This window comes from Conger conger, chromosome 1 (genome assembly GCF_963514075.1).
Source record: "Conger conger chromosome 1, fConCon1.1, whole genome shotgun sequence".
In the NCBI taxonomy this organism is placed as follows: domain Eukaryota; kingdom Metazoa; phylum Chordata; class Actinopteri; order Anguilliformes; family Congridae; genus Conger; species Conger conger.
Genome location: NC_083760.1, coordinates 65,454,436 through 65,481,039, shown reverse-complemented (window position 1 = coordinate 65,481,039; position 26,604 = coordinate 65,454,436). Strand labels below are relative to the sequence as shown.

The 26,604-nt window shown below is 39.1% G+C and overlaps 1 protein-coding gene across 1 annotated transcript in view; it reads left to right on the top strand.

The window, feature by feature from the left end:
• LOC133110161 (CUB and sushi domain-containing protein 3-like) overlaps positions 1-26,604 on the top strand; it is a 317,158-nt gene that overhangs the window by 82,101 nt on the left and 208,453 nt on the right. Inside the window, 1 exon segment of the mRNA XM_061220063.1 lies at positions 15,771-15,965. Within this exon segment, the coding sequence (XP_061076047.1) occupies positions 15,771-15,965 (195 nt within the window).

Genomic DNA, 26,604 nt, shown 5'->3' with positions numbered 1-26,604 from the left:
TATGCTAACATTGTAAGATGCCTGATTGATCCTGCTCACATGGACGTGATGGAATACAAGGCACAGAGGGGGCCATTCAGTGAAACTGCTGTAAGCACTTTGGAAGTGTAGTCTTGAGGAATGATTTCATCCTTGATTCAAGGTGAGGTCAGGGGATGTCGATTACGGTTTTATATGATATGATATCTGTCCTCAGAGGAATGCGAATCCATGAATCAGGAGCTGCGCATTGACCATGATAAAATGATGATCACAAGCCTTCCTGTTTGGCGCACCCAGTACGCCACGCACCTCACCAAGAATTCGAATTATTAAGAAGAAAAAAACTAGTGAACAATAAATAAAGTGTAACCAATAGATTTGTCTGCTTGTGGGATTTAGCAATATCAAAGACAAATTGAACAGCATAATATCAAAGAGAACTGGTAATTACTGAAACGTGTGCCTTAGACCTGGGATGAAAATTGCAATAAGCTTCACCAAATTGGCAATGAGCCGCTCACACTTGACTGACACACCTTAAGCTGCGGCTCTCCTCCCACTTCCAGTCCCGAAATTACCAGAGGCGTCTGGATTGTCAGTGTGAAATCAACAGTGCACCATTTCACACACAGCAGATGCCAGCCAGAAAATTGACAGAAAAAAACTGAAAAAGTGTGCGATGAGAAGTCATGTAGGTCTGCAAACCTTAATGCCAATAACTGTAATGCAAATACACCAGTTTCCCTGTTATGAATAACCTATATAAGACATGAGGTATTCTTATGTTAAAATGATTCATGAGTTGTGCAATTACCTTATTTGGAATTTTCTACCAACCCAGAAATACACATGTATCAGTATGTTCTATTTTTATGAATTTTTGGGTCACAGCTTCTTCAATTCCTTGCAGATAAATATCTGCATCAATTAATTAGTTAAATACGTTTTTTTCTTTTTTTGTTATTCAAGTTCACACTGGTCGCATTATCACAGTGGTGCAGTAAAAAACAGGTGGGAAAAATTATACATAGCTCAATAATATTTAATTATGGTTGCATTCATACATGCCCAGTCATTCTCATTTTCTTACTGATTGGAAGAAAGTAGAAGAAAGTTTAAGAAAATGGAAGAAAATGGAAGGAATTTTCTCTACCTGCTTTAGCATGACTATCTAGTGTGGTTATCACACCTCTGTAGAACTGTACTGTACACAGCTTCACACTGTTGAACCTCTATTCAGAGCTAGTGCGACTGCACCTATTCCATATACTCAGCTAGGCCTCTCACTGATTCACATACATGTAGAATGAATTGTGTCCTGTGAATACCTCACCAAGCCTAATCACAGATTCACAGATATCTCCCTTTCAGCCAACTCCCCCAGCGACCTTCATATGTTCAATAGAATTTCCTCATATTCTATCAAGATGACATTGATAATAATCAACATTTCAAGGCTTTTTGCCTTTACTGCATATGTATCAATAGAAAGTGTTATTTCCTTAGGGATATGTATGTCTTTGGCCAGATACAATGTTCATTTGTACAATCAGGCTCATTTTTAGGCGTCCTAAAGTGCCCCCAGCCAGGAGGGGTGGCAACTGTTGATAATAATAAGAACGCGATTAATAATTGATTGCTCTTCAAAATCAAAATGGTCTGTTTATTATTCAAACTGATTTTTTTAATTGTGTTATTTGTCTTTATTTATACTGTTACCCATAATTGTAATATTTCAGTGAATTCATAAATCAAAATTCATGTTTTGTCTGCAATATATTCATGGTGGCAGTGGTACCTATTGTAACTGAAGCATGATGTCAATTGTGCATGCACTGTATGACATTGTGACAGTGAGTGTGTCTGGCCTAGGCCACCACAATGGTCACAGGCAGTGCTGTGCACAGTATTCACATTACGTACACTTAGAAGGGGAAGAAAGAAGGAATGATTGCTTTGCCAGAGCATCTCATTGTATACCATAAATTATCTTTACAAGCATACACAACCTTGTACCTTGACAATTGTGAAGTAATTATGTGTCCTTGCAGAATAAAAATTGCACACTAATTTCCACAAACAGATTTCCCGCTGTCTGGCTGACAAGTATTCTATAGAAGAAAAGGGTACAATGCATTTGCATGTTCCAGTTAGAAAAGCCACATATCTGTTTTATTATGGCAAAAACCCGCAGCTCCCTTCCATTTACATGATTAGTTACCTCAGGGGCCACTGATGCCTTCCATGAGAAAAAGAATTCAAGAGAACCGAACACACTCATCAGGTTCCTGATTCTGATTAAACTAAGACTTTGCCGTGGGCTATCAATCAAGGGGACGATGTATTGCCAAAAAAGAGCTTCAGAGAACTTGGTAATAAATACATGATTCCATTTTCTCCCAGGGTTCGAGTAGGGCAGTGATTTTATTACTGTCTTTCAAGCTTGGACAGGTGACGGAGTGTTCTGCAGGATGCTCAGGATGAGCCCCTCTTCTTCAAGAGCAGACCGAGTAGAAACTTCTCATGTTTTTAATTCCATTTATTGACCGATGCTAATTTGATTCCCCCGCGGACACAGCAATGCATCTCTACAGCTGTTGTTTCATCCAGCCAAGGCCTCGCACAATGGACTGATTCCAGCCTCAATGAGTGTGTGCTGAGTGACTATCAAGAGCAGGCAATGGGCTTTATGCAACAGCAGGCACCTGTACACTCATGCGAATGAATGCCTATGAAATGCATTATATTCTGCTCTCTCTCTCTCTCTTTAAATTAGAATTACTGTATGTAAAGATAGGAAGAAAAAATATGCAGTAGGCAATCAGACATTTTTCGAGTGCCTGCCATGATGGGATCCAGTGGCAGCTTGTCAAGATAACAACCCATAAACCATGCAACTATGAGTCAAAAATAACTATATTTTTATCATTGATTTTTATTTTTTATTTTTATTTTTTTCTGAAAATACAAACCATTGCCTGTAGGAAATAGCACATTATTCTGGCATTACTATGCTTAAATTGCAGTCTCCTGCTGGTAAGGTGTAATGAGTCATGCCAAATAGATGCAACAGTCAATTTAGCTCAGGAATGATATTGCCTGTGCTTTGTCATATCATATTGCTTGTTTATTTCTGCCACATTAAGTGCTTCTCTTGTGTGTGCTCTTTATAACTTTGGCTGTATGGATAGATTTACAGTGGACTATTAGAAATTCTATCTCTTCTCTTTGTTATGAAGGTGTACAGTGATAAATAGGGCATGTAGCCTTGCATAAAAATATACAAATGCAGTCTATGCTGCTCCCTAGTAGTAGTATTACTCACTTATTTTCTTGTTACCCCCATTGATCAGTGAACATGCTACAAATTCACGGTAAAGAGATTACATTTCCCAAAGGCGTATCCATTTAAAATGGCTTTTAAACACCGTGAAAAGCTATAGCTACTGCATTTGTTAGTGCCTCACAGCACTGGTAGTCGTAGTAATGTTGTTGAGGTATGATGCCCTCACTCTCTGAAAAGGAAATATGTTTCACCAGCTGTTGATGCTATTATGCTTTAATGATACTGCCAAATATTTTGACTCAAACATCTACTTAATATGGTTCTACAGCCTGCAGCATTGCTCTGTAGATAGAACATGGTGTCATACGATATGGTCTTTAATTTGTTAATAACCAAATTGGCAAATAAATAACTCATCTTTTAGTCTGCTTAATAACATGTATTGTATTGAATCAAGCTCCTTATGTGTATACATTGCCAACAGATTCAAATGCATAAATTTGGTGACATTGTATGTTGCATCCATTTAGGTTGTATGCGAATAAGTAGGCATGGAAGTAATGCAAATAATGAATGCAAGTATATTTTATCCATATTGTTGCTACTGTTGCAAAAAGGGGGCTCAAAGGAAATGCAATATTGAAGAGGGATGTGTGTTAATCTGGAACTGCAATTAAGCCACTTTTCATGCAACAACTTCACAGCTACTGTATGTATCTGCGTTTTTCTGTGCAGGCTGTAGAAAATGATACCACAACTCCATGTATAATGCATTATTGAATATTCTTGCATAATTGTGGCCAGGTGCTGCGCTTTATATAATGGAGAATATTTTGGTTGACTTGGTAGCATATGTTTTTGAAAAAAGTATCAAAGTGTCAGGTAGAAAATTCTGATACCACAAAGAATGCAGGAGAAGTCGATTGTAAAAAGGTTTTAAAGAAGCCGACCTAGCAAGAGCATCTATCCAAGGACCCAAACAAAACCGAAACGTTTGCTGTTCTTAACACTTTTTTTGTGATGCACCTTGCACTGGAACATTTTTCTTGAACCATAAACCTTGAGTAAAATAAAAGATTCTTTTTTTTCTGCTTCTGTAAAAATATTTTTCATGTGGAATTCTCTTGAATTTTTTAGCGGTATGCAAGTTTTTTCTACCTGATGCTTTGCATATTTGTGCAAAATGGTTTTTTCTACACCCATTTTCTTAAATAAAGGAGGAAAGAAACAAACAAACAAAAAAGGGTTAGTTGTTGTTGTACTGCACTTACAGTAGAGTCCTTTCATCAGCGTTTTAACAGATTACTCACTGCTTTTTATCAGTATGCCAATGAAGACAGAAATAAGGAATTGAGTGTGCCATGCGTGGATAGGTATGCCCCATTAACACAAGTAAGAAAAAAGAAATGATCATATTATTTGCACATTATTCATTAGGATAAATTAAAGCAATTAAAAATACTATTTGCATGACTTACAAAAGGAATGGTCGTTTTGTTAAAAGCACATCAGTTCTTTGTATGTAAAATAATTGTAAAAGCTCTTGAAAGCACTGAAAGCTCAGTCTTTAATTAATGTGTTACTTTTGCGAGTTTATGCATTATGCATATTTATTTTAGGGCTGTATTTTGCCAACTAAACCCTTTCTGTCTATGGCTACATGGGGCACCCATTGATGTCATTATCAAAATTATGATGCTATTATTGAGGGAAACATCTTCAAACAATGATGAAAGACAAACATTTAGACAAGACAATGTTAGATATGCATCATGCTATATACACGAAGTAGCTTGTCTACATGGTCTGTGCTATGTGGGTAAACGTACAGGGGAGTTGAAGAATCCCAAATTTCTCAACCTAATCGTGTTAAAGGCCAATATCGTGTTTTGCGAGACATGTCAATAAATCAAAAAAGGCCTAAGTCAAATATTGTGTTTTTGCAAAAGAAAACAAGGTGGATATGGATACATGTCCCTTTGGGTGTCTCCTGGTGCTAAACATGATGGCCTCTGCTCCTCTCCCTCTGGTTGTCCATTGATTTCAGATGCCCGAGGAGCCTCTGTTTGCTCTCTGCATCTTTCTGTCTGTATAGTAGTTGTGTCAGTTGTTCTTTCTGCAGCATTGATCGCAGTACCACTAACAACATGAGTAATAACTGCTGTAACTACAGCATCGAAACATTTCTAAATAATGTTGATACCATAATATTACATTACACATTTATATATGTATTTTCTTTTTCCCTTGCTATAACATCAATGAATTTATTTAGAGCACCAGTCAGCTTTATTTATTGACTGATTGACTGATTTACTGAATAATTCATTGATTGTTATGGGTGAATTAGATGCGTTTTGATGAAGTTGTGAAGAATCTGGGTATAGCACCTTTCCTCCTGACTATGTTATTGAGCTGAAAATGCCCTGTCTCATTCCCTCTGAAAGTGGTACATTTGAAATAGATACATTGATTCTATTTTCTTTCCTTTGACTAGTGGAAATATATTTGTATGTGAAAGAAATATTTATTGGAGGAGTATCACACTGAAATAATGAGCAATGGTGAATGAAGTGCTGCATCTCTCATGATGTTCTCTTGGTGGAGTATGACAATTATTACGTGTAATAATTTTTCCCTGATTAGTGTTAAAACATAAGTAATATCACTACTACTACTACTATTCATAATAATAATAATAATAATTATGATGATGATGATTATTATTATTATTATTATTATTATTATTATTATATTTGTTGTTGTGATTATGATGATGATGATGATTATTATTATTATTATTATAATGTGGAGTTTGCATGTTCTCCCCGTGTGCACGTGGGTTTCCTCTGGGTACTCCGGTTTCCTCCCACAGTCCAAAGACATGCAGCTTAGGCTGATTGGAGAGTCTATATTGCCCCTAGGTATGAGTGTATGAGTGAATTGTGTGTGTGCCCTGCGATGGACTGGCGACCTGTCCAGGGTGTATTCCTGCCTTTCGCCCAATGTGTGCTGGGATAGGGTTCAGCCCCCCTGCGACCCTGTTCGGGATAAGCGGGTTAGGATAATGAATGAATGAATGAATTATTATTTATTATTTTCTGTTTCTTATTGCTGAAAATAAATGGGCCAGATGAGCTAATTTATAAATATATATACATTATGCATGCAATGCAAGTATTATTGATGTTTTTTTATTATAGTTTTTGTTCATTTGACTGCATTGGGTACCACATATATTTTTCAGTACCTTTCTACCCAGTGTACAGTTTTCCACTCTCTGCTTCCCCCTTATATTTTACAGTTTTGTTCATATGTCATTGAGATTTGTGGGCTCACCATTAAGCAATGCTTTCTTCCCAGTGGGAAGTTAATTTAATGTATCTTTAATACATGTTTTCACCTCTGACAGGAGGAAAGGAGCTTATACAACCCCTTCTGTCTTCTCTTACAATATAACTAAAGAGGTTATGGGTAGATTGAGTGAAACTTGAAAAAGAAATGATTGATTTTGGGAAAGAATGAATAAATGTTATGGTTGTGACGTGAAGGTTTCAGATGCAAGAGTTTAGTCCCTGAGGGGGTTCAGTGTGCCTTTGTCAAGTATGGGATCTGGCCTAGATTGTCCTATTACATTGTAAAAGCAAGCTACTGTGCTTTTCTGCTGTTATACAAATAAAATCCTTTTTTATTGTGGTGTGAACATCATAGTATTTGCCTACAGTTTTAAAACATTAATGTTAATGCGTAATATGTATATGGGAATATAAAGACATGTATGTGTGTTTTATATTTGAAGAACTATACATTCTAATCACCAAATTCAATCACAAGAAAATCATTAATATAATGGAATTAACAGCACATTGTATTAAATATGTGCTGATCACGAGGTTAGTATTTAAAATTCAGATGATATTACACAAACAAATGCAATTATTTTTTTCTACTCACATCAAAAGATTTGAGGCCTTTTCAAAAACAAAAAACACAATTTCTGTTGGTTTTACTTATGACTCAGAAGGTGATTAATGTTCAGTGCATTGATGATTGGTTTAACATGGCATGTCATTAGTATGCAGTGCTTTGAATTTGGGTCTGATATGGGTTTGAAGATGTAATGAATAGCAATGTGTTGATTGTAGGCCTATGCAGAGGGGGATTACTGTAATCTGTCTTGAATTTAGGCCCACTGTTGTTTGCGACTGTGCAGTGTGATGTTTTTACTGTGTAGTGTTTTGGAATGGGTAATGATTCATAGGCAGTGTGTGGATTGTTGTCCTTTTTTTTGTCTGATTAGTACATTGGTTTTTTTTTGTCTGCCAAGTGTAAAAATGTGCAGTGAAGTTGACATTTGGTTTGGTGTTGTATTTTATATTCCACCCATATGTATTCCACCCATATGTACAGTGAGCCTGTATCCCATATTACTTAGCTGTGTATTGATTTCCCCCGTAACAACATTAACATTTATCTATTGAAAATAAACTGTTTTAAAATATATGCAATCACATTGTTTCAATTTGACATAGAAACGTAACATTTGAATTAGACAAGAAGGGATGTCCTGCTGTAAATAGTGATGAATTGGCAGTGTATGCACACCACTTATATAGGCCAAGTGTACGAAATGTTGAAGACCTTTGTGTGGCTACCAGATAAACATTGTGAGGGCCCAGGAAGACTTTGACCTCTCTGTTCTGATTTGATTCAAAACTGCACATGAAAATGATAATGAAAGCAATATAAGAAGAGACTTTGTGGGGCCTCTTGACCAAAAGGGTCGATCATTTCATGTTTTTCAGAGAACCTTTACTGGAGGCTCTGTTATGAATCATCTTTTTCCTTCACCCCACTCATTCTTTGAAATAACAATTACACTATGTGCTCCACATCTCTGACTTATTTCAAACTTTAAGTGTCTCCTTTGCTTTCGCAGTCTGCCACTTTTTATCATTTCACCGTTTTGTCCGTCTCAACAATACGGTGTGATTGAGAGTGTGTCTGAGAGATTTCTTTTCCATTTTCCATTATATCTTGGTTTGTTCTCTCTGTCCATGGCCGGGTGAGAAGCTGTGCCAGTGATTCCTCATCTGGGGTCAAATACAAAAACAGTCTGATGGACAAAACTGCTCCACAAATTTTGAAACAATCGTGCAACACTATCTCTGCCAGTTTACCCAAAAATTCCAGTTGCGGATGAGTGTTGGTGCTGTTAGGACACACACACACACACACACGCACACGCACACGCACACACACACACACACACACTATCTCTCTCTCTCTCTCTCTCTCTCTCTCTCTCTCTCTCTCTTGCTCACTCACACACACACTTGCACGTGCACGCACACGTAACAGGACACGGATATTCGATTATGGAAATGTATTTCCAGATGTTATTGTTCCCCAGACAGTGGCAGTGTGCTGTAATTTCTCTGCTGCATGCCAACAGGAGAATAATTCACATGCGGGACATTTAAGTTGAGCTTGCTGCACGTTATGATATTGCTTTTCCCTCTTTCCTCGGGGTGCTGCTTTATAAAAATGAGATTGTGATGCTAATGTGTCGGGCAGCAGGGTTTGTTAAATCCTCATTGCTAGAGGAATCTTTCATGCATGGCTATGCTATGCCATGCTATGGTGACACTTATCCCATAGTAATGCACAGTTGCCTGATGGATTTATTTCTGGTGGTGCTGTGATCATGTGAAGGGTACATTATGAGCTGTTGCACATAAAACTGGGAAGCAGGTCCATAGGCTGAATGACAGTGGGAAATACAGTTTAATTTAACTAAAACCATACTACACATTTTAGTTCAAAGGAATATTTCACTTTCTAGGATTAAAAAAATGTATTATTTCAGTTTTAGTTTAGGTTTAGGCTGGCATAGGGTCAGAGGTTATAAACATGTATATATTACCCAGTTATTAAAAATAATAATAATAATATTTTTTTGGGGGGGGTTTTAGCTATTTCCTATAGGGCATGTGAGACCACTTTCCTCAAGGAAAGAAATAGCAGCACAAAAAAACCTGATATTTATGTTTACAAATATAAATAAATGCCACAAAATATGTCTATCCATATGTAACACATCTGTAAATACAGTGTTATATTTGTAGAATAACAAAAAAAGAAACTTAACAAGCGCATAAAGCTTAAAATTGAAATGATAAGAATAGTTAATAAACAAATGCGCAGTGATGTATTCAAAAAGTAGCACAGTGTTTGGATCAATATTGTTTCTCTCAGCTGTTATGGGGTTTAAGGCTACAGTACTGCCTGCCTGACAAAATTAAGTGTGGTCTTTTAGGGCCTTGCTGTGGGACCTACTAAAAATATACTGCATAAGCATGCTTAGTGTTGAAGAGCTAAATGTAGTAACTGTGCAACAACACAGTGGCTGCTTAATAGAGATCTCGGAACGTTGTTCAAAAGCGGACAGTGGAAAATGTCCTATCTGTGTTGTCATGTGTACATGGTTACAAAGGCCGCTCCTTTGTTAATGTTTTATTTTATCGCCTTCACTTGCATTGATTGAATCAGTTACATGATTGTGCCTTGCCATTTGTGACATAGTTCCTATAGTCTCAGGCCCTGTTATTCTTAATGTTTTCCCTTTGATGGCTATGTAGGGGAAAGATTTTAATGGTTTTGGGAGATTGGTTAGTGTGACCTCCTACTTCATAGTACTGTATTGTATTTGCTATTTAGTGTCTAACTGAGCTGTGTTCTCTATTGTCCACTGTCTAACCATTTTAGGTAATGAATGTTTTTTATATGAACTTTGTATAGGTTGATCTTGACTACTACAGTTGTGGTTTGAAGTTCACAGTGAACTGCATCCGCCCAAAGATCTTTTGATATACAGTATGCACAGTGCCATCACAAAATGCAGCATACGTAGTATTCTTTTTAGGTCAAAGGCACATGAATGTCTCCCAGACAGACCACAACATGTATAAAGTCACATTACATGAGAGGATATAGTACCTCATTTGCATGCTGTAACGATCTGCAACACAACTGTGAACCGTGAGAAGGTTCATGTCATTTTTAGCCAAAAGGAGTAATTAGTCAGATGCATAAGATACATCAATTAAGGTTTGATTTTCTTACTCTCTGTAGTGCATTGGGACAAATTCATTAGATTCTTTGTGTTCAGCCCAGTATAAAGGCATGCTGGTACAGTTATTTATTAATTTATTAGATGAGCTCCAGTGTTATGTGACTACAATTGGTGTATGATAAAAACCTCCCCTCCCAAAATTAAAAAAAGATTACGATCTCAACATTTTTAATCAACACTCTGTATTAATAGGATCATGGCTACCTGTATGGTTCCCAAAGCCGAAGATAATTCCTTTAGTTTCTCTGACATTAAGAGAGAGTTCCAGCCTTCCAACTAAACAAGCCACTCATCTTCTTCCTGCATTCATTCTCATCATTATTTTGTAGTAAGCCAATCACAGTTAAACTTACTACTTCATAACACAATTGTTGTTTGAATCAGAGTGGGCTAAGCACACAGCCCTAGGGGCATCATTTGTAAACAATGTAGAAGAAGTATGGTTCCAATTTGTACCACCTTTGTTCTTGGTAAAATGCCTCATGTCAAGTTGAATGGCTCAGACCCAGAATGTGAAGTTTTATGACAAGTTTGTTGGGAAAATATTCCGGAAAGCAGAACTGTAATCAATAAATTACATTCTAACATAAGTGTTTAATTTATCTAAATGTTCTAAAGCACTGTAGAGGGCTGAGGAAATAATGAAATCAACAGACTGATTAAGATTAGTATGTAAATGAATTTGAATTTGAGAGTGTTTGGGATGTTACATTTAATAAGACACAATCAGCCTTTCAAGGTATTTCATTATTGCAGACCTGAATGCCACTGGGCAGTAATCATTTAAATACACCTCCTGCAATGCAGAAGTACAATAGTTTCCTTAAACATTTACAAATGGGCCTCATGCAAGGACATTTAGTATAATTCATATGAAGGGCGGATTCAACTAACTCTTCTCACTTCATAATTCGGCATACAGTGGGGTGCAAAAATGTGGGTACCCCTGGTTTAAATGTGTGTTACAATGAATCTGTATGTGAGGGAAAGCAAACTTGAACTGTAAATGTTTTAGAGTTAAACATGAGACATTTATGCAAATTTTAAGGCAAGATAACTTTTTTTTACTGTTTATAAATGATAAAAAAGGGCCCTGTGGAAAAGTTTGCGTACTCAAAGGAAGGTATTGGGAGAAAAAGGGTGAAGCCTTTGTAGAGAAGAACACCTTTCCAGCTGTTATGTGGCAGCTGGAGGCACAGAAAAGGTTGTGCGAGTGGAAGGAGGAATGGATTCCATCAAATATCAAGAAATTCATGAGGCTAATGTTCAAAGGTCAGTCCAGAAGTTGAAGAAAGGTTGGGTATTCCAGCAAGACAATGATCCAAAGCATACCTCAAAAATCAACCATGAAGTACCTCCAGGAAAGATGGATGAAGGTTTTGGAATAGCCAACACAGTCCCCCGACTTGCATATTATTGAAAATCTGTGAAGGATCTCAGACATGCCGTATATGCAAGGTGGCCAAATAATATTTCTGAGCCAGAGGTGTTCTGCCAGGAAGAAGGGGGGAAAATTCCAAAAGCGAAAATTGAAAGACTCTTCGCTGCCTACAGGAAGTGTTTATAAGCTGTAATAGTTGCCTGAGAATGAGTTACACAGTACTAACTGACAGAGTTCCCAAACCTTTGCACAGGGCCTATTTCCTTTTTTCATTATTTGGAAACTGTGATGCTTTAAATTTTGAAGAAATGTCTCATGTTTAACTTCCTGAGAAGTGACATACTCTCAGTGCTGTGTTGCTATGGGGTGTGTCCCACCAGCCCGTAATGTGTTGGATGGAATGCCTGCCATCCCAATAGGATTTGGGTAGAACTCAAATGCTAAGTTACATTCAGTCTGAGTGTTTCTAAGTGGCACTTATGCCATTTATGAAGTTTGATGCACTGCATCCAGTATTCATGAATAGGGAATATCCATATTTGGTCTCATATCCTGCATGTACTTTTATAGCAATCAATCATAATTGAATGTGTTTTGTCATTGCTTTCATTCTTGGTGATTGGCAGAGGTATATAGCACGCATCAGTCATGTTTTGTCCCTTGAAATGCAGCATGATGTTTCTATAATAACCAGACTGAGGTGATGGGTCCATTTAATGCTGTCTCTCTCTCTCTCTCTCTCTTTCTCTGGCTCCCATTGTGTGGCTCTCTGAGCCGTATGACTGCTGAAGAGCTCTCTTCAAAGACATAGTAGGGGCTTTACGTCCGGGCTTGGCGTATAGATCCGTAACCAAACACAAAGTTCACTGATCTGTAAAAGATCAATGATTCTGTCACGGGTTAAAGAGATGGCCCCCTGGGTCTCACTAACATGCTTAGCTCACAACATGACAGGAGTGATGTGTGGTTTTTAATTAAATTTGGTGTGTTCATTCATATGAGCTTCACTAGTGCAACCAGACTTGGCATATATTTATAATTCATTATAAAGTAATGGAATAACTAAGCTTAAGACAGCTTTATTATTTACATCGCAGCATAATGTTTTCACTGTAAAAACCTATGTTACTCGCACACGTAAAGCATACATCCTTTATACATTTGTAAACCCATTCTTAAAAACGGTCTGCGTAACAAATTGAGACTATAGAATTAACTGACAGTTTTGACAAAAATGACTTAGAATCATAAATTTGTTGTTTATAGAGCAATTTGAAAGGATTTTGATATTGAACTTTTAGAGTAGCCTACTTTTAGGGTGTCTGTCAATTTGATCTATGAAGAACTGCCCAGCATTTCAGTTTTGCCGTGTTAGGATGTGAAAGCTTTGAAGCTCAATATCTCAAAACAACTCAGAACACAGAACCTTGTAATTCCAAGGTCACACAGTTATTGATATGCCGAAATGGCACCACGTTAATGGTGTAAATTGTGAAGGTTGTGTAACCTTGTGGATAGCACATAGCTGCCATTCCAATAAGATCTTTTTGAAGAAATTTAGATGACAATCCTACCTAAGGTGGGCTTCAGAATTGAGGCAGCTGCAAGGCTGATTCAGCATCAAAGTCCGATCGAGGGTGGAATCAGCCAATAAGGGAAGTACTAGCAGTTTATTGTCACCAATGCCCAAGGCAATGTAAGCTACAATTCTAACAATAGTACCTTTTGAAACCATTCTAAAAACCTCAAACTTCACTGGGATTCTTACAAAGCTCAACAGTAAACAGAATCCTTCGATTTAGTCATTTACATGTCCTCTAAAATAAGTATTGTATTGTATTGTATTGCACATAGGCAAGATATGTTTTGTGATAGATACAGTCAATTTTGAATGAATACATTTGGTCCTAAGATATATGCCTTATACTCTACGGTGAGTGATTCGCTCTATGGGGGCTTTCAGTACATGCTGGGATAAATGTTCAGACTGGATTCCTTGAAAACATGAACCCCCAGGGCTTCCTGAGTTCCCTGTCTCTTTGTACTGAACTTTTTGTCAGTCCAGATATGCATCCAGTAGTCCAGGGGAGTGACACATAATGGTGTTTTTGTGGTTGAAAGGAGACTTCTGTGTTCTGTTTGCAGCAGATGCATCAGCTATGCCGTCTCTTCAATATAGTAACTGAAGGAGGCTTAATGGTGGATCACAGAGTGAAAAAGTGGACAAGCACCCACAAGGGCTGGGGGTGAAGTAAAGGGCGGACATTTTGTGGGCATATGATTGTTATCGAATCCCAAATTATGAAAGACGTCATTTTCATTTATTTCAGAAAACTCAAAACTGATATGCAGGTCTCCTTAAGTCAATTTAGTAGAGGAAGGACATATAGTGTAAATAATGACGAAAATGTTCAGCGTGGAATAAGTAGGAAAGTAGATTTACATAGTATATATTGATCATAAGTTTGATACAAGCCAGTATTGCGTCTTGAAAAGAATACTTCAGTTGTGTGGTGAGTAAGTCCTTGGCAGGTAGAGAGATGAATAGTACGTGAAGGTGGCATTTCACAGATAAGCAGGTGGCAGAGAGGGTACGATCCAGCTCCTATCTGACAGCGAAATCCAGCTCCTGTCTTTGTGCAATTCCATCCATAACGAATTGGAGCGAATCAGATCAAACCAGATCTTCGCTGCCTGGCCTGGAGGAACGTAAGGAGAATGCTGTTTTTCAGTGTGTCATGCTCTTTTCTTTCTCTCATTCTAACAGAAAGAGGCAGGCCAGTCAGGTGCAGAGTGCACGACTCATGGTCTGCCTAGGCTCAAAAACATTAATCCCATTACATCAGCAAGCTTTCAGTCTAACAGAGCTAAGTCAATTACAGCATCCTTGATATTACTAGGAGACTTGCACTTCCGTCCATGTATACATCACATGAGCTCTACATTTTATGGTATTCACAGATCAAGAAATTCACACCCTGTATATTCATATTGATTGGTTTCACAAAGCATGTTGTTATTTAATGTTAAAAGTCTGTTCTGAACAGAATGTGTGTGTCTCCACTTGATAAATTCTCCTAATACTGTTTTAGTCTCTTTGTATCTTGTATCTTAATTACACATGCTGGATTCTGGTGAATGTGCACAGCTCTTCAGAATACCTGACACCTCTACGCAGTTTACAAATGCAAGGAAATCATGCACACTCATTTAAAAAAACCCTCAGGGAAGCAATGTTCACACATCAAATTACACACCCACTTCCATAGATCCATAAAGCAGTGATAATTCTAGTATCATTAAAGGAGAAGCATGCAGGATAGCACTTTAATTACTGTGTTTTAATTCAGGCTATTTTACAAGCTTAGCAGTGTGGTAATTAAGGAAAGTGAACATCAGAAAGATGGCAAGCTTGTACCTGCAGACATTTGCGTGTGTTTCATCCTGTCACTGGTCAATGCTGCCAAGCATTGTGAATGAATCTGTTCAGAGCTCCACTGTCCATGGAACATCTCTATCTGATCTCATTAAAAAGATTAGCGGACCTTGGAATGACACTTTATTATGATGTCCCTTGCAAGCACTATGGATAGGGGCAGATATAGTTGCTTACATATCACACCTCGTCCCGGAGACGGCATATTGACAGTGCTTCTTCACAGCACCAATGCATGACCAGTATTGTCAATTTTCCGCTTCTGTTGCTTTTTCAGCGACAAATTATATCAAAACCAATTTGAGGAATTTGCAAAGTGAATGAAAAAAGGTATTCTTCCTCTCCACAAGCTGCATACCACACAGATTTACTCAGACCTTTCTCCAGGGAGAACATTGGCAGTTTAATCATTGGCAGACATGTAGCAGTGCATAAACATGCCATTTTCTCATGTTAAATCAAAGTCCTTATAGCAGGGAAAATACATCCATGATTCCGTGCAACAGCTGACTCAAGCCTGTTCTGTCTGTCCTTGCCTTTCCTGCTCCAGAGTTGCAGAGCAGCTCCTGCGGAAATCCAGGCGTTCCACCGAAAGGTATCCTCTATGGGACAAGTTTCCAGGTGGGAGACAAGATCCGATACAGCTGTGTGACGGGGTATGTCCTGGACGGGCACCCCCAGCTGACTTGTGTCACCAACGCGGGCAACGCTGCTGTGTGGGACTTTCCCATCCCCATCTGCAGAGGTGAGACTCGCCATGAACTCAATCAGTCAAATCTTACTTATTTAGAGTCATCTACAATCCGATCTCAGCAGAGTACTAGGGAGGTTTTTCTAAGGAAAAAGTGTGAGTGTGTATGCATATGTGTGTGTGTCTTTCGAAAGCCTATAAGTAAAAAGAAATGTATTCCCCTTTGAAAGGGTGATTAGGTTGATCTCCTGGAAAACAGTGAACATAATGTAAACTCAATCACATTATGCTCCAAAAACAAAAATATATTAACCTTTTGAGTTTGAGCAGGGTTGAGTATGCAAGTTTTCATTGTGCATTTCCTAATGTGACATTTTGATGCTGCACCTTACACCAAGATGTTTATTCACTAACAATAATGAATGTCAAGACAATTTACACATAGACTGACTAAAACTGTGTTACAAGGAGAGGGGCCGGGGTTCCAACCTCACTATGGTCAAAATGCAATGAGGTCAATTTTGTCTGTAGGTGTGCTTTAACGTTGAGTTGTGAGCTTTCTATTCTTTTTTCTTTTCTTTTTTTGGGGTGCATATCGCACAGATTCAATGTAGATTCACTGATATTTCAATATCCTCAATAGTTCATTCTATTCACTATGTCTGCAACAGTGCAGCGCATCAGCCATTCCACCCACTGAAAAGATCAGTCACTTCGGCCTTGATCTGTGCAGCATTGATCAAAAGAATCACACGCCTGATCTGCTGGTTCCTGGGCATCAGTTCAGAGCAAACAGTGCATAGATCCATCTCTATATAATCTGGATGGTCTCATATTAGAGAGCGATGATTACACTGACACTTCCATATAACATAAAGAGTACTGGGTTTATGCAGAGTGTGTTTTAAATGAATACCAGTAGATAAGCATCAACGTGTTGTGTACTCTGTGTGGGAGCGTGATAAGTCTCTGTACATCGGCAGTGGTGCAGCATAACGCTTCAGGGACGGCTCTGTATCCCCAAATTCGCAGAAATATAACCAAGAAAGAAGGTTATATAACGGAAATAGGGTGCACTGATCTGAACACATTTGCAGGAGCTGATGAGAGTTTATCAGCAAGAGGCTTTTTATGCCAGGTGGATGCTAAAGTGAACATTAAATGGAGCAACTGAAATTAGGGGCTCCTTAGCCTAGTGGTGTACATTTATTTGATAATAAATGGGATCACATTTTGAACATCAAATCTGGATCTCAGTGCATAGACTTGCAGCAGGACAGAGATGCGATAATGCAGTATAATGAATGGTGTATAATAAATTGGGTAGAGTCTCCTGTTTCCTGCTCTCATACAAATATTTTCCTACAGATATTAATATGTTGTTTTAAAAAGACAATTCTTATAAATGTACATCTGGTTACAGATGATGAACGGAATGATATCCTGTTTGTATGTCCGGGATCGTAATACACCAACCGCTGGCTAGCCAATGAGAAAGTTATGTGTTATTGATGCTCTGTGAAACTAAAGACAATACAACAGTATCAATATCTTGCCGAACATAAGTGGTAGACGGCACCACCCGGCTGCCAGAAGCAAACTGGTAATATGCCGCACTGGTTTTATGGACTCTTTGAGGAATGGGCTGTGTGTATTATAGGGAAAAATAGCATCACACAATCACGTCACTTTCTGGGACAAATGCGTTCGGTAGGGCTATCGGGCTATTTAGGATTATAAATTGCATTGTTGATCATCACACGTCTTCTGAGCAAGACTAAAGATTTACAATGCTTGTATGTTTGTATATATGCTTTACCACCAATTTGACATGCATATCAATATGTTTGTACAATGTCTCTCCAAACATGTCAAACATTTGTGTTTGAGAATGCAGATATCGCAGCAACTTTTTATTCAATTATCTGTGGTAGCCTACTTTCTAGCAGTAGGTTTCTTTCTGATAATATGCAAAAGATTACTGGGAAACATGCGGTTGCTGTCAAGTGTCTATTTTTTATGATGATGCAGAATGATGAAGATAACTGTTGCTAGTTTCTGCAGTGAAGTTTGAACGTCAGCAACAGCTAGTAGCAAAGAGGTTGTTCTGGTAAGAGTGTCTGCCAATGCAATGTAATGTAATGTAACTACAGCTAAGCAAATTAAAATGCCTTAAAACACAAAAGTGGATCTCATACGTATCTGCAGAAAAGGTAGCAAAGTTGTCATGGTCACCAGCAACTCAACCATGGCAAAGCTTCTGTGTAACTACAGCAGGCGACTGTTGCCAGTAAGAGATTCATCAATACAGCATCCCCAGCTCAACTGCCGTCATTCTGGAACCGTTTTACATCATTATTTGTGAAATGACAGGATATTAATGAATATTTCTAGTTAACTGTATCTTTTGATAGCAGACTAGTTTCGGAAGAGTTCATGGACTGTTCTTGAAACTAGGCCTATATTGGAAATATGGCACTGTCAGAAATGCTGCCCCCTACTGTCAGAACATTGCAATTATTTCAGACAGCGATGGATTAGAGTTGTCACATTTACCAACTGGTGGTGGTTGTGCAAACAACAAGTACTTACTGTGGAAAACCAAAAAAGAATATGCAAATATGCTGCAAAATATCCCGGGGCAGGACTGCCAAATGACCACAAAATCACTGTAAAACAGGACTGACTGAGCCTTACACGAGTGTTGTGACAGGAGTGCATTTTACTCAGAAACTTGGAAATTTGTCTAAAGCTCTGAAATCGCTGCAAATATAATCTAAGGTAAGGTCAGCATTACAATAGGCTTCTGTTTCAAATAAAATTACACGTTTTTGTAAGATGGATTACGGAAAAGCATATGGAAGGTACAAATGTCAGAGTATGATTCATTATGGATTTATTTGCAAAAATATGGTCCTTGTCACTGTTGGGAGATTCCATAATTTGAACAGTACTCCCTTTGTTTCATATTCTTGTCAGATTTTTCATTTAAATATTTATTAATTGTGGATGTTTTTGCAAAAATCTAAATCTATTTATCAGCTGTAAACACAACAGATCTGTAATTCATGTACGTAACTAACAGGCAATAATATTTAGACCCATTAGACATTTGATTTAATGTGTGGTGGTCAGCAGTGGTTCATGATGAATATTCCTGTTGCCACATATAAATCATGACTCTTAATGAAGACTTATACTTCAGCATCATTTGTATGAAGCCAATTTAATATGTGGTGCTGTAGCTACAAGATTCATTTTCATGTTCTTTTTAGAAATATGGTCAGGACAAATATATATTCCTAAGAAAAAGGCAGGGTCAGCAATATAAAATTGTTTCAGTGTTCTATAGTTAGTATAGTTCTATGAAGGTGCCGTGTCAGGCCATCTGGTAATTGTGGTTGTGCATTATACACTCAGTGACCATTTATTTGGTACATCTGTACACCAGCGTGTTAATGAAGGCCAAACGAATAGGGCAGAAATGCGATCTAAGTGACTTTGACCATGGAAGGATTGTTGGTGCCAGACTTTGGTGCCAGGTTTGAGTATCTTGCTGATCTCCTGGGATTTTCATGCACAACAGTCTCTGGAGTTTGCAAGGAATGGTGCAAAAAAACTAAACAACATCCAGTGAGCAACAGTTCTGGGGGACAAAATGCGTTGTTAATGAGAGAGGTCAGAGGAGAATGGCCAGACTGGTCAAAGCTGACATGAAGGCAACAGTAACACAAATAACCATGTATTACAACAACGATGTGCAGAAGAGCATCTCTGAACACACAACATGTCAAACCTCTAAGACGGATAGGCTACAGCAACAGAAGGCCATTAAGTCAAAGACAAAGAACTCTTGTTGCCATGGTGAAGTATCAAGCCCTTGTTGCAATGGATAATTTATATGTGGGTTTACTTGTATTATTTATTATTTATTTAAAAAAGATAATAAGATTTTAGATTTTCACACTGCTGAAAATGTCTCTCAACTTGCACTTAGAGTTCAGGAAAAAAAGCTGATGAGATAGCATCAATTTAAAAATAAAGATGAATATCCTGAAATGCTTTAATCCACTAAAATATCTAAAAGTCATTCTGATAATCAGAAGTTATCAGTGATCATTTCATTACCATACGACTGCCGTATAATTTAAATTAATTATATACTTTGAAGGAGAAAATAATCCCAGGGTACCTGGGTTTCATTGGTTTTGAAATTTTGATACGCTACATGTAAATCTTAGACATGGGATTCTGCCATTATACATTTCAATGTTAAATGGTAAATGGTTGGAATTTATATAGTGCCTTCATCAAAAGTGCTGTACAATTGATGCTTCTCATTCACCTATTCACACACACACACACACACACACACACACACACACACACACATGAACGGTGATTGACTGCCATGCAAGGCACCAACCAGCTCATCGGGAGCATTTGGTGTCTTGCTCAGGGACACTTCGAAAACACTGTTGTACAGCTTGTTAAACCAAATAAAGTGATCACTGAGTGTATATACCATATGGAATTTTATTATTATTATTACTAGGAAAGATATCATTTGGTAGTAAAAACATTTTTTTGTGTAAGTATGATCTTAACCCCATCCATGCTGTCCCCTTTTGGTTGAGTCGTTGACGTCCCAAGGGATTGTTGCCTTCATATTTCTAAGATAATAAAACTGCAAGGTACTAAAACCACAAGATGGCGATGCCCAACTGTTAACTGTTTCAATTTGTATAAGCTCTTACTTGCAAAGCCATGCTAACGATTTACAATCCTGAACTAGTCGCAGCCTCAGACATTAAAAGGCATATTCTAACAATCCTTGATACCATTTCTCAAAAAAAAAAATGGAACAAAAACAAAAAATCATGTTCCAATATAAGAACTAAAATATACAATTTAGAAGTTGCATGGATAAACACTTTTTTTTTCTTAGCTCACTTTCACCTCTCAGCAGTTGACAATGGTTATTCGAAGCACACGGAATATTATCTAGTCTATGGTCGGTGACAGTCTGCGTATCGGATGCAGTTAATAGTATCTAGCATAGAGCGGCCTTCTTGAAAGTGAAGCGGAGCGGCGTGCAGTCTAGAGCAGGTAGTCAGCAGGTCTCTTTACGATGACGGTTTGCGGCGCTTATATAGTTCTGCATTAATTTAAAAAGATGCCATTCCATGATGGTGCCGGTGTCCCCGGTAACCGCATTCTCTCGTCCGGTTTCCATGCGACGATCACAACGTCCTCCGGTCGGCGCATCCTTCAAGGTGTCTCCCCCGCAACAGTTGTTGATGCATCCATCTCCACCGCATCCTCCGGTCAGGTATCCCAGCAACCACGATGCATCCTCACCTTCACCTGTATAGGGGAACACAATAACAAAACACAGCAGCGCGGGGCCAAAATACCAGGCAGATCTAGGAATAACAATATATGCCCGTCCACGGACATGACGAATGTCTAAATCATAAGCTTGTAAAAACAAGCTCCATCGCATGAGGCGCTGATTACTGTTTCGCTTGCGATTTAGAAAAACTAGTGGGTTGTGGTCAGTTTGCACAACAAGGGGGCGAAAAAAAGAGCCTATATACACGTCAAAGTGCTGTAACGCAAGGACCAGGGCAAGAGCTTCCTTCTCAATTGTGGAATACAACCGCTGATGTCGGTTAAACTTCCTCGAGAAATAACACACAGGGTGATCAATACCTTGTTCATCCTCTGTGAGCAAAACTGCACCAGCACCACAATCGCTTGCATCCACAGCAAGCTTAAATGGACGTGTAAAATCGGGAGCAGCAAGAACAGGCGTACTGACCAACAGGGCCTTTACATTTTCAAATGCCTGTTGACTCTTCTCAGTCCAACTGAACACCGTTTTAGTGCTGAGAAGATCTGTCAGCGGCGAGGCAACAGCAGAGAAGTTTCTACAGAAATTACGGTAGTAACCTACCATACCCAAGAATCTCCGCAGCTCCCGGCGGTTTCTGGGAACTGGAAAGTGTATAACAGCCTCCACCTTGGAGTCAACTGGTCGAACTTGCCCCCGGCCAACAACCTTACTGAGGTATGTAACAGTCGCTTGGCCAAACTCACACTTTGCCAAATTCACTGTTAGATTGGCAGCAGTCAAGCGGTGAAAAAGTGCTTCTATCTGCCCTACGTGTTCGTGCCAAATCATCTAAATATGCCTCACAACCTGTCAAACCAGATACCACAAGGTTAACTAACCTCTGAAAGGTGGCTGGAGCATTCCTCATCCCAAAAGGCATAACCGAATACTGTAGGAAATTATCCGGTGTGACAAAAGCGGAAATTTCTTTTGCACGGTCCGACAGGGGAACTTGCCAATAACCTTTAAGCAAATCGAATTTACTCACGAAAATGGCAGAACCCACACGATCTACACAGTCGTCCATTCTAGGGAGAGGGTAGCAGTAAGGTTTAGTGACTGCGTTAACCTTCCGGTAATCTGTGCAGAAGCGAAAAGTGCCATCCGGTTTATTAACAAGCAGACAAGGCAAACTCCAGTCACTTGAACTAGGTTCAGCAATCCCGTTCTCCAGCATGTAATCTACCTCTTTCCTTAACTGTGAACGTTTCTCTGGATTCACACAATAAGGGTGTTGCTTAATTGGGGAGAAATCTCCAACGTCAATGTCATGCTCTATTAAATGGGTGTGGGTAGGCATGTCGGAAAAGAGAGTCAAGTGCGACTGAATTAGCTGAACGATTTCAGCTCTCTCAGGGATTGGCAAATGAGACAGATGACAATCAAGATTGCGCAGGAACTCTGCGTTCTTCAGCCTGCCTTCTGTTACACTCCTAGGAGGAACAAGCACATCCCCCTCCTCCAATTCAGGGAGAGCAGAAACTATGTGAGAGAGTGCCACACCCTTTACGCCACCCTCCTCCTTGGGCTGACGGTCCCAAAAAGGCTTCAGCATGTTCACATGACACAAACGACTCCTTTTCCTGCGGTCAGGAGTAGCTATGAGGTAGTCACGATCATTCACCCTGCGCTCAACCATGACTTTATCGCCAGGCGAAAAGGTTCGCTAACCAATTATCCCTTAACAGCTTCAGAGGACCGCGTACCGTATGTCCAAAAACTAATTCAACAGGGCTGAACCCAAGGGATTCCTGAACAACTTCCCGCACTGCAAAGAGCACTAAATGTACACCTTCATCCCAATCTCTCTCAAATTCAAGACAATATGCACGGAGCATAGACTTGAGAGTTTGGTGAAACCGCTCAAGCGCGCCTTGTGACTCTGGATGATAAGCGCTGGAAGGACAACGCCTAATTGCCAACTGTTCAAGTACCTGGGCAAAAATCTTAGTTCAAGTTGCCCTTGCGTTTGCTCAGCTGTTACGTCTTTACCAGGGGAAGACTCAGCTTTAACAAAGCTATTTTCCTCCGAAGCGACATCGAAGGGCAGCATCTGCTGTCTTTTCAAGGCCTCCGTTACCTTTGATTTAATAGCCGGCTTTGACTCGGAGCTGGTTACGTCAATGCCTAAATGTTTCGCGATCGACAATAGCTCAGCTTCTTACAGCTGTCTATCTGTTCCTGTGTAGGGTCGTCAATAAATTCCTCCAGATCAAACTCCATGGTAACTACGAAACGCTGTTTCGAAAGAGAGTAGAGTTCTCCCACTAGTACTGTTGCCAATGACAACTTAAATGCTCAACAAGTGATACGTGGCAGACAGTCGCTACTTCGCAACACAAAGCAGCGTCCTCAAGGTGATACAAAGTTTTGCCACAAGCGGGACTCAAGGTGGTAACCAAGCAACCAAAATAACACCGTTACAAACAACAAGGCTAGCGCTACGTATTACGCCCAGTAATACAACACCCATGAGTGTAGTAGCCACTAGCAAGATTACCGTGCTACGAAACAAAAGTTGGCACCACACAGGTCCCCAATATTTCCACTAACGTCACCGTAGTTAACGATAGCTTATGGCTACGTATCGGTTTGATCCCGGACGAGCCCCCAATTAGTTACGTCCAGAATTTCCACCAATGTTTCGACAACAAAGTGAATCAATGGGTCGTAACACTAGACCGCCACGATCACGATTTCACAGAAAGAGTTGAGCACACAGTGGTAGTTAGAAAAGGAAAAGTAGTTTAATATTTACAAGAGTATTGTTAAGCCTGAATGTTGCTAAGTATTCAGGCTAATACGTTGAGTATGCAAGTTTCTCACCGATTAATCTGGCGTGTCCAAAATCCAGAGAGACGGTGGTTTCACCTCTCAGCAGTTGACAATGGTTATTCGAAGCACACAAAAATGATCTTGTCTATGGTCGGTGACAGTCTGTGTATCGGATAATAGTATCTAGCATAGAGCGGCCTTCTTGAAAGTGAAGCGGAGCGGCGTGCAGTCTAGAGCAGGTAGTCAGCAGGTCTCTTTACGATGACGGTTTGCGGCGCTTATATAGTTCCGCATTAATTTTAAAAGATGCCATTCCATGATGGTGCCGGTGTCCCCGGTAACCGCATCCTCTCGTCCGGTTTCCATGTGACGATCACAACGTCCTCCGGTCGGCGCATCCTTCAAGGTGTCTCCCCCGCAACTGTTGTTGATGCATCCATCTCCACCGCATCCTCCGGTCAGGTATCCCAGCAACCATGATGCATCCTCACCTTCACCTGTATAGGGGAACACAATAACAAAACACAGCAGCGCGGGGGCCAAAATACCAGGCAGTTCTAAGCATAACAATAACTTAATACACCAGGACATAACAGGCATGCTTTATAAAAATATAGTCTCATATATGTGAATAAAACAAACATGAACGTTAACCCTTCCATTAATATAGAAGAAACTGGTTTAATAGAAAAGTAAGCTTATCTGATCATTCATGTGTCTGGACAAAAAGTTATGCAGATTTTGTATTTGGAGACTTTTTATGTTGTTTTATTTCTAATTTCAATTGTTTTAGTTTGGTTGTGATCAGATCTAGATCTAGAATTCACCCAGCAGCACCTAACCTAACAGAATGTCAGTTGGCCATTTTCTTCTGCTGTGCACTGTGCCTAATAAAAGACAGTTGTTCCAGCAAAGATTTACCCCCAATTGTGGGCTGCTGAGCCAAACCCTGGTAAATGTTTGCAATGCTATCGAGAGAACATATAAACTGATACCACTGCCATGATTCAGTGTTCCAGTTGTAGAACTCTTTGCATTGTAACTTTTGGGAGCACATCAAAGCAACCACTAATTTATCTCGAACTGAAATGCCGCCATTGGCACTGGTACAGTTGAGATTTGATGCCAGACCATGGGCCCATGCAACACATTCAAAGTGTTTTAACAAAATGAGCCACCCAGCAGCCAAGCAGCCAAGAAAAATGCTATTTTGATAACTGTAGCAACCACAAAACTCATAATATTTTTATAAAATAGTTAGGTCTTGCAAATGTGTAATTTACGGGATTTGTGCAAAACGTTTTGTATTAGATACATATTAAGTATTTTCTTATTGGGGATGTTATTGATTGGATAGTGATTATAAAATTATTAAATAATTATAAAAATACAAAAAATAGCACAACAGATCACTTAAGTGGAATTTACACACACACACACACACACACACACACACACACACACACACACATACACACACACACACAGAAAGACATGCATGCACATGCAAACACACACATCCCCATGTAAAACAGGACAGCTGAACTTTGGACATGTTTCTCAGAAGGGATGTGCTGTTGATAGCAGGGTGCTGGTCTTTCACACAGACACAGGACTCCAATAAGTGGTCATCTTTGCACTGCTGATAATTGTATTTGTCATCGATTTTTCTCAAATTCAGTGAGATTTTAGGTACAAACACCTCCTCAGTGAAAGATTTTAGTTTTGAATGTTTCTTCTCCAAGGAAATTGTATTAAATATGAACATAGAGTTTGTGTGTCCTCATAATGAGTTCTTTTTTGAAAATTAAATATAGATTGTTACCCATGGTAACCTCAACTTTTTTCCTTAAGTCATTTTGCTGTGCTGCTTAAAGTCAGTTTACTTGTATGTGCATTGGCATTTGGGAAAAAGTATTCTCCAAATGATCCCATGATGTGCAGTACTCAAAGTAAGATACATTTTCCCTGCAAGCAAGTATGCAGAATACAGAGAGACTGATGACGATACTGAGGATGAGAAGGAATATGCCTTTTGACAGTTTTACAAATACAATGTACATTCACTGAGCGCTTTATTAGGTAGACCTGTACACCAGCTTGTTAATGCAAATATTTAATCAGCTAAACATGTGGCAGCAACTAAATGTACAAAAGCATGCAGACATGGTCAAGAGGTTCAACTGTTTTTCAGACCTAATGTCAGAATGCGGAATAAATGTGATCTAAGTGACTTTGACCGTGGAATGATTGTTGGTTCCAGACAGGGTGGTTTGAATATGTCAGAAACTGCTGATCTCCTGGGACTTTCACAACAGTGTCTAGAGTTTGCAGAGAATGGTGGGGAAAACAAAAAAACATCCAGTGAGCAGCAGTTCTGGGGGCAAAAATATTAATGAGAGAGGTCAGTGGAGAAGGTATATAGAAGAGCAACTCTGAATACACAACGCGTCAAACCTCTTAAGTGGATTGTAGGGGTGCAACAAATAATCAATGTAGTCGACTAAAATCGATGACCAA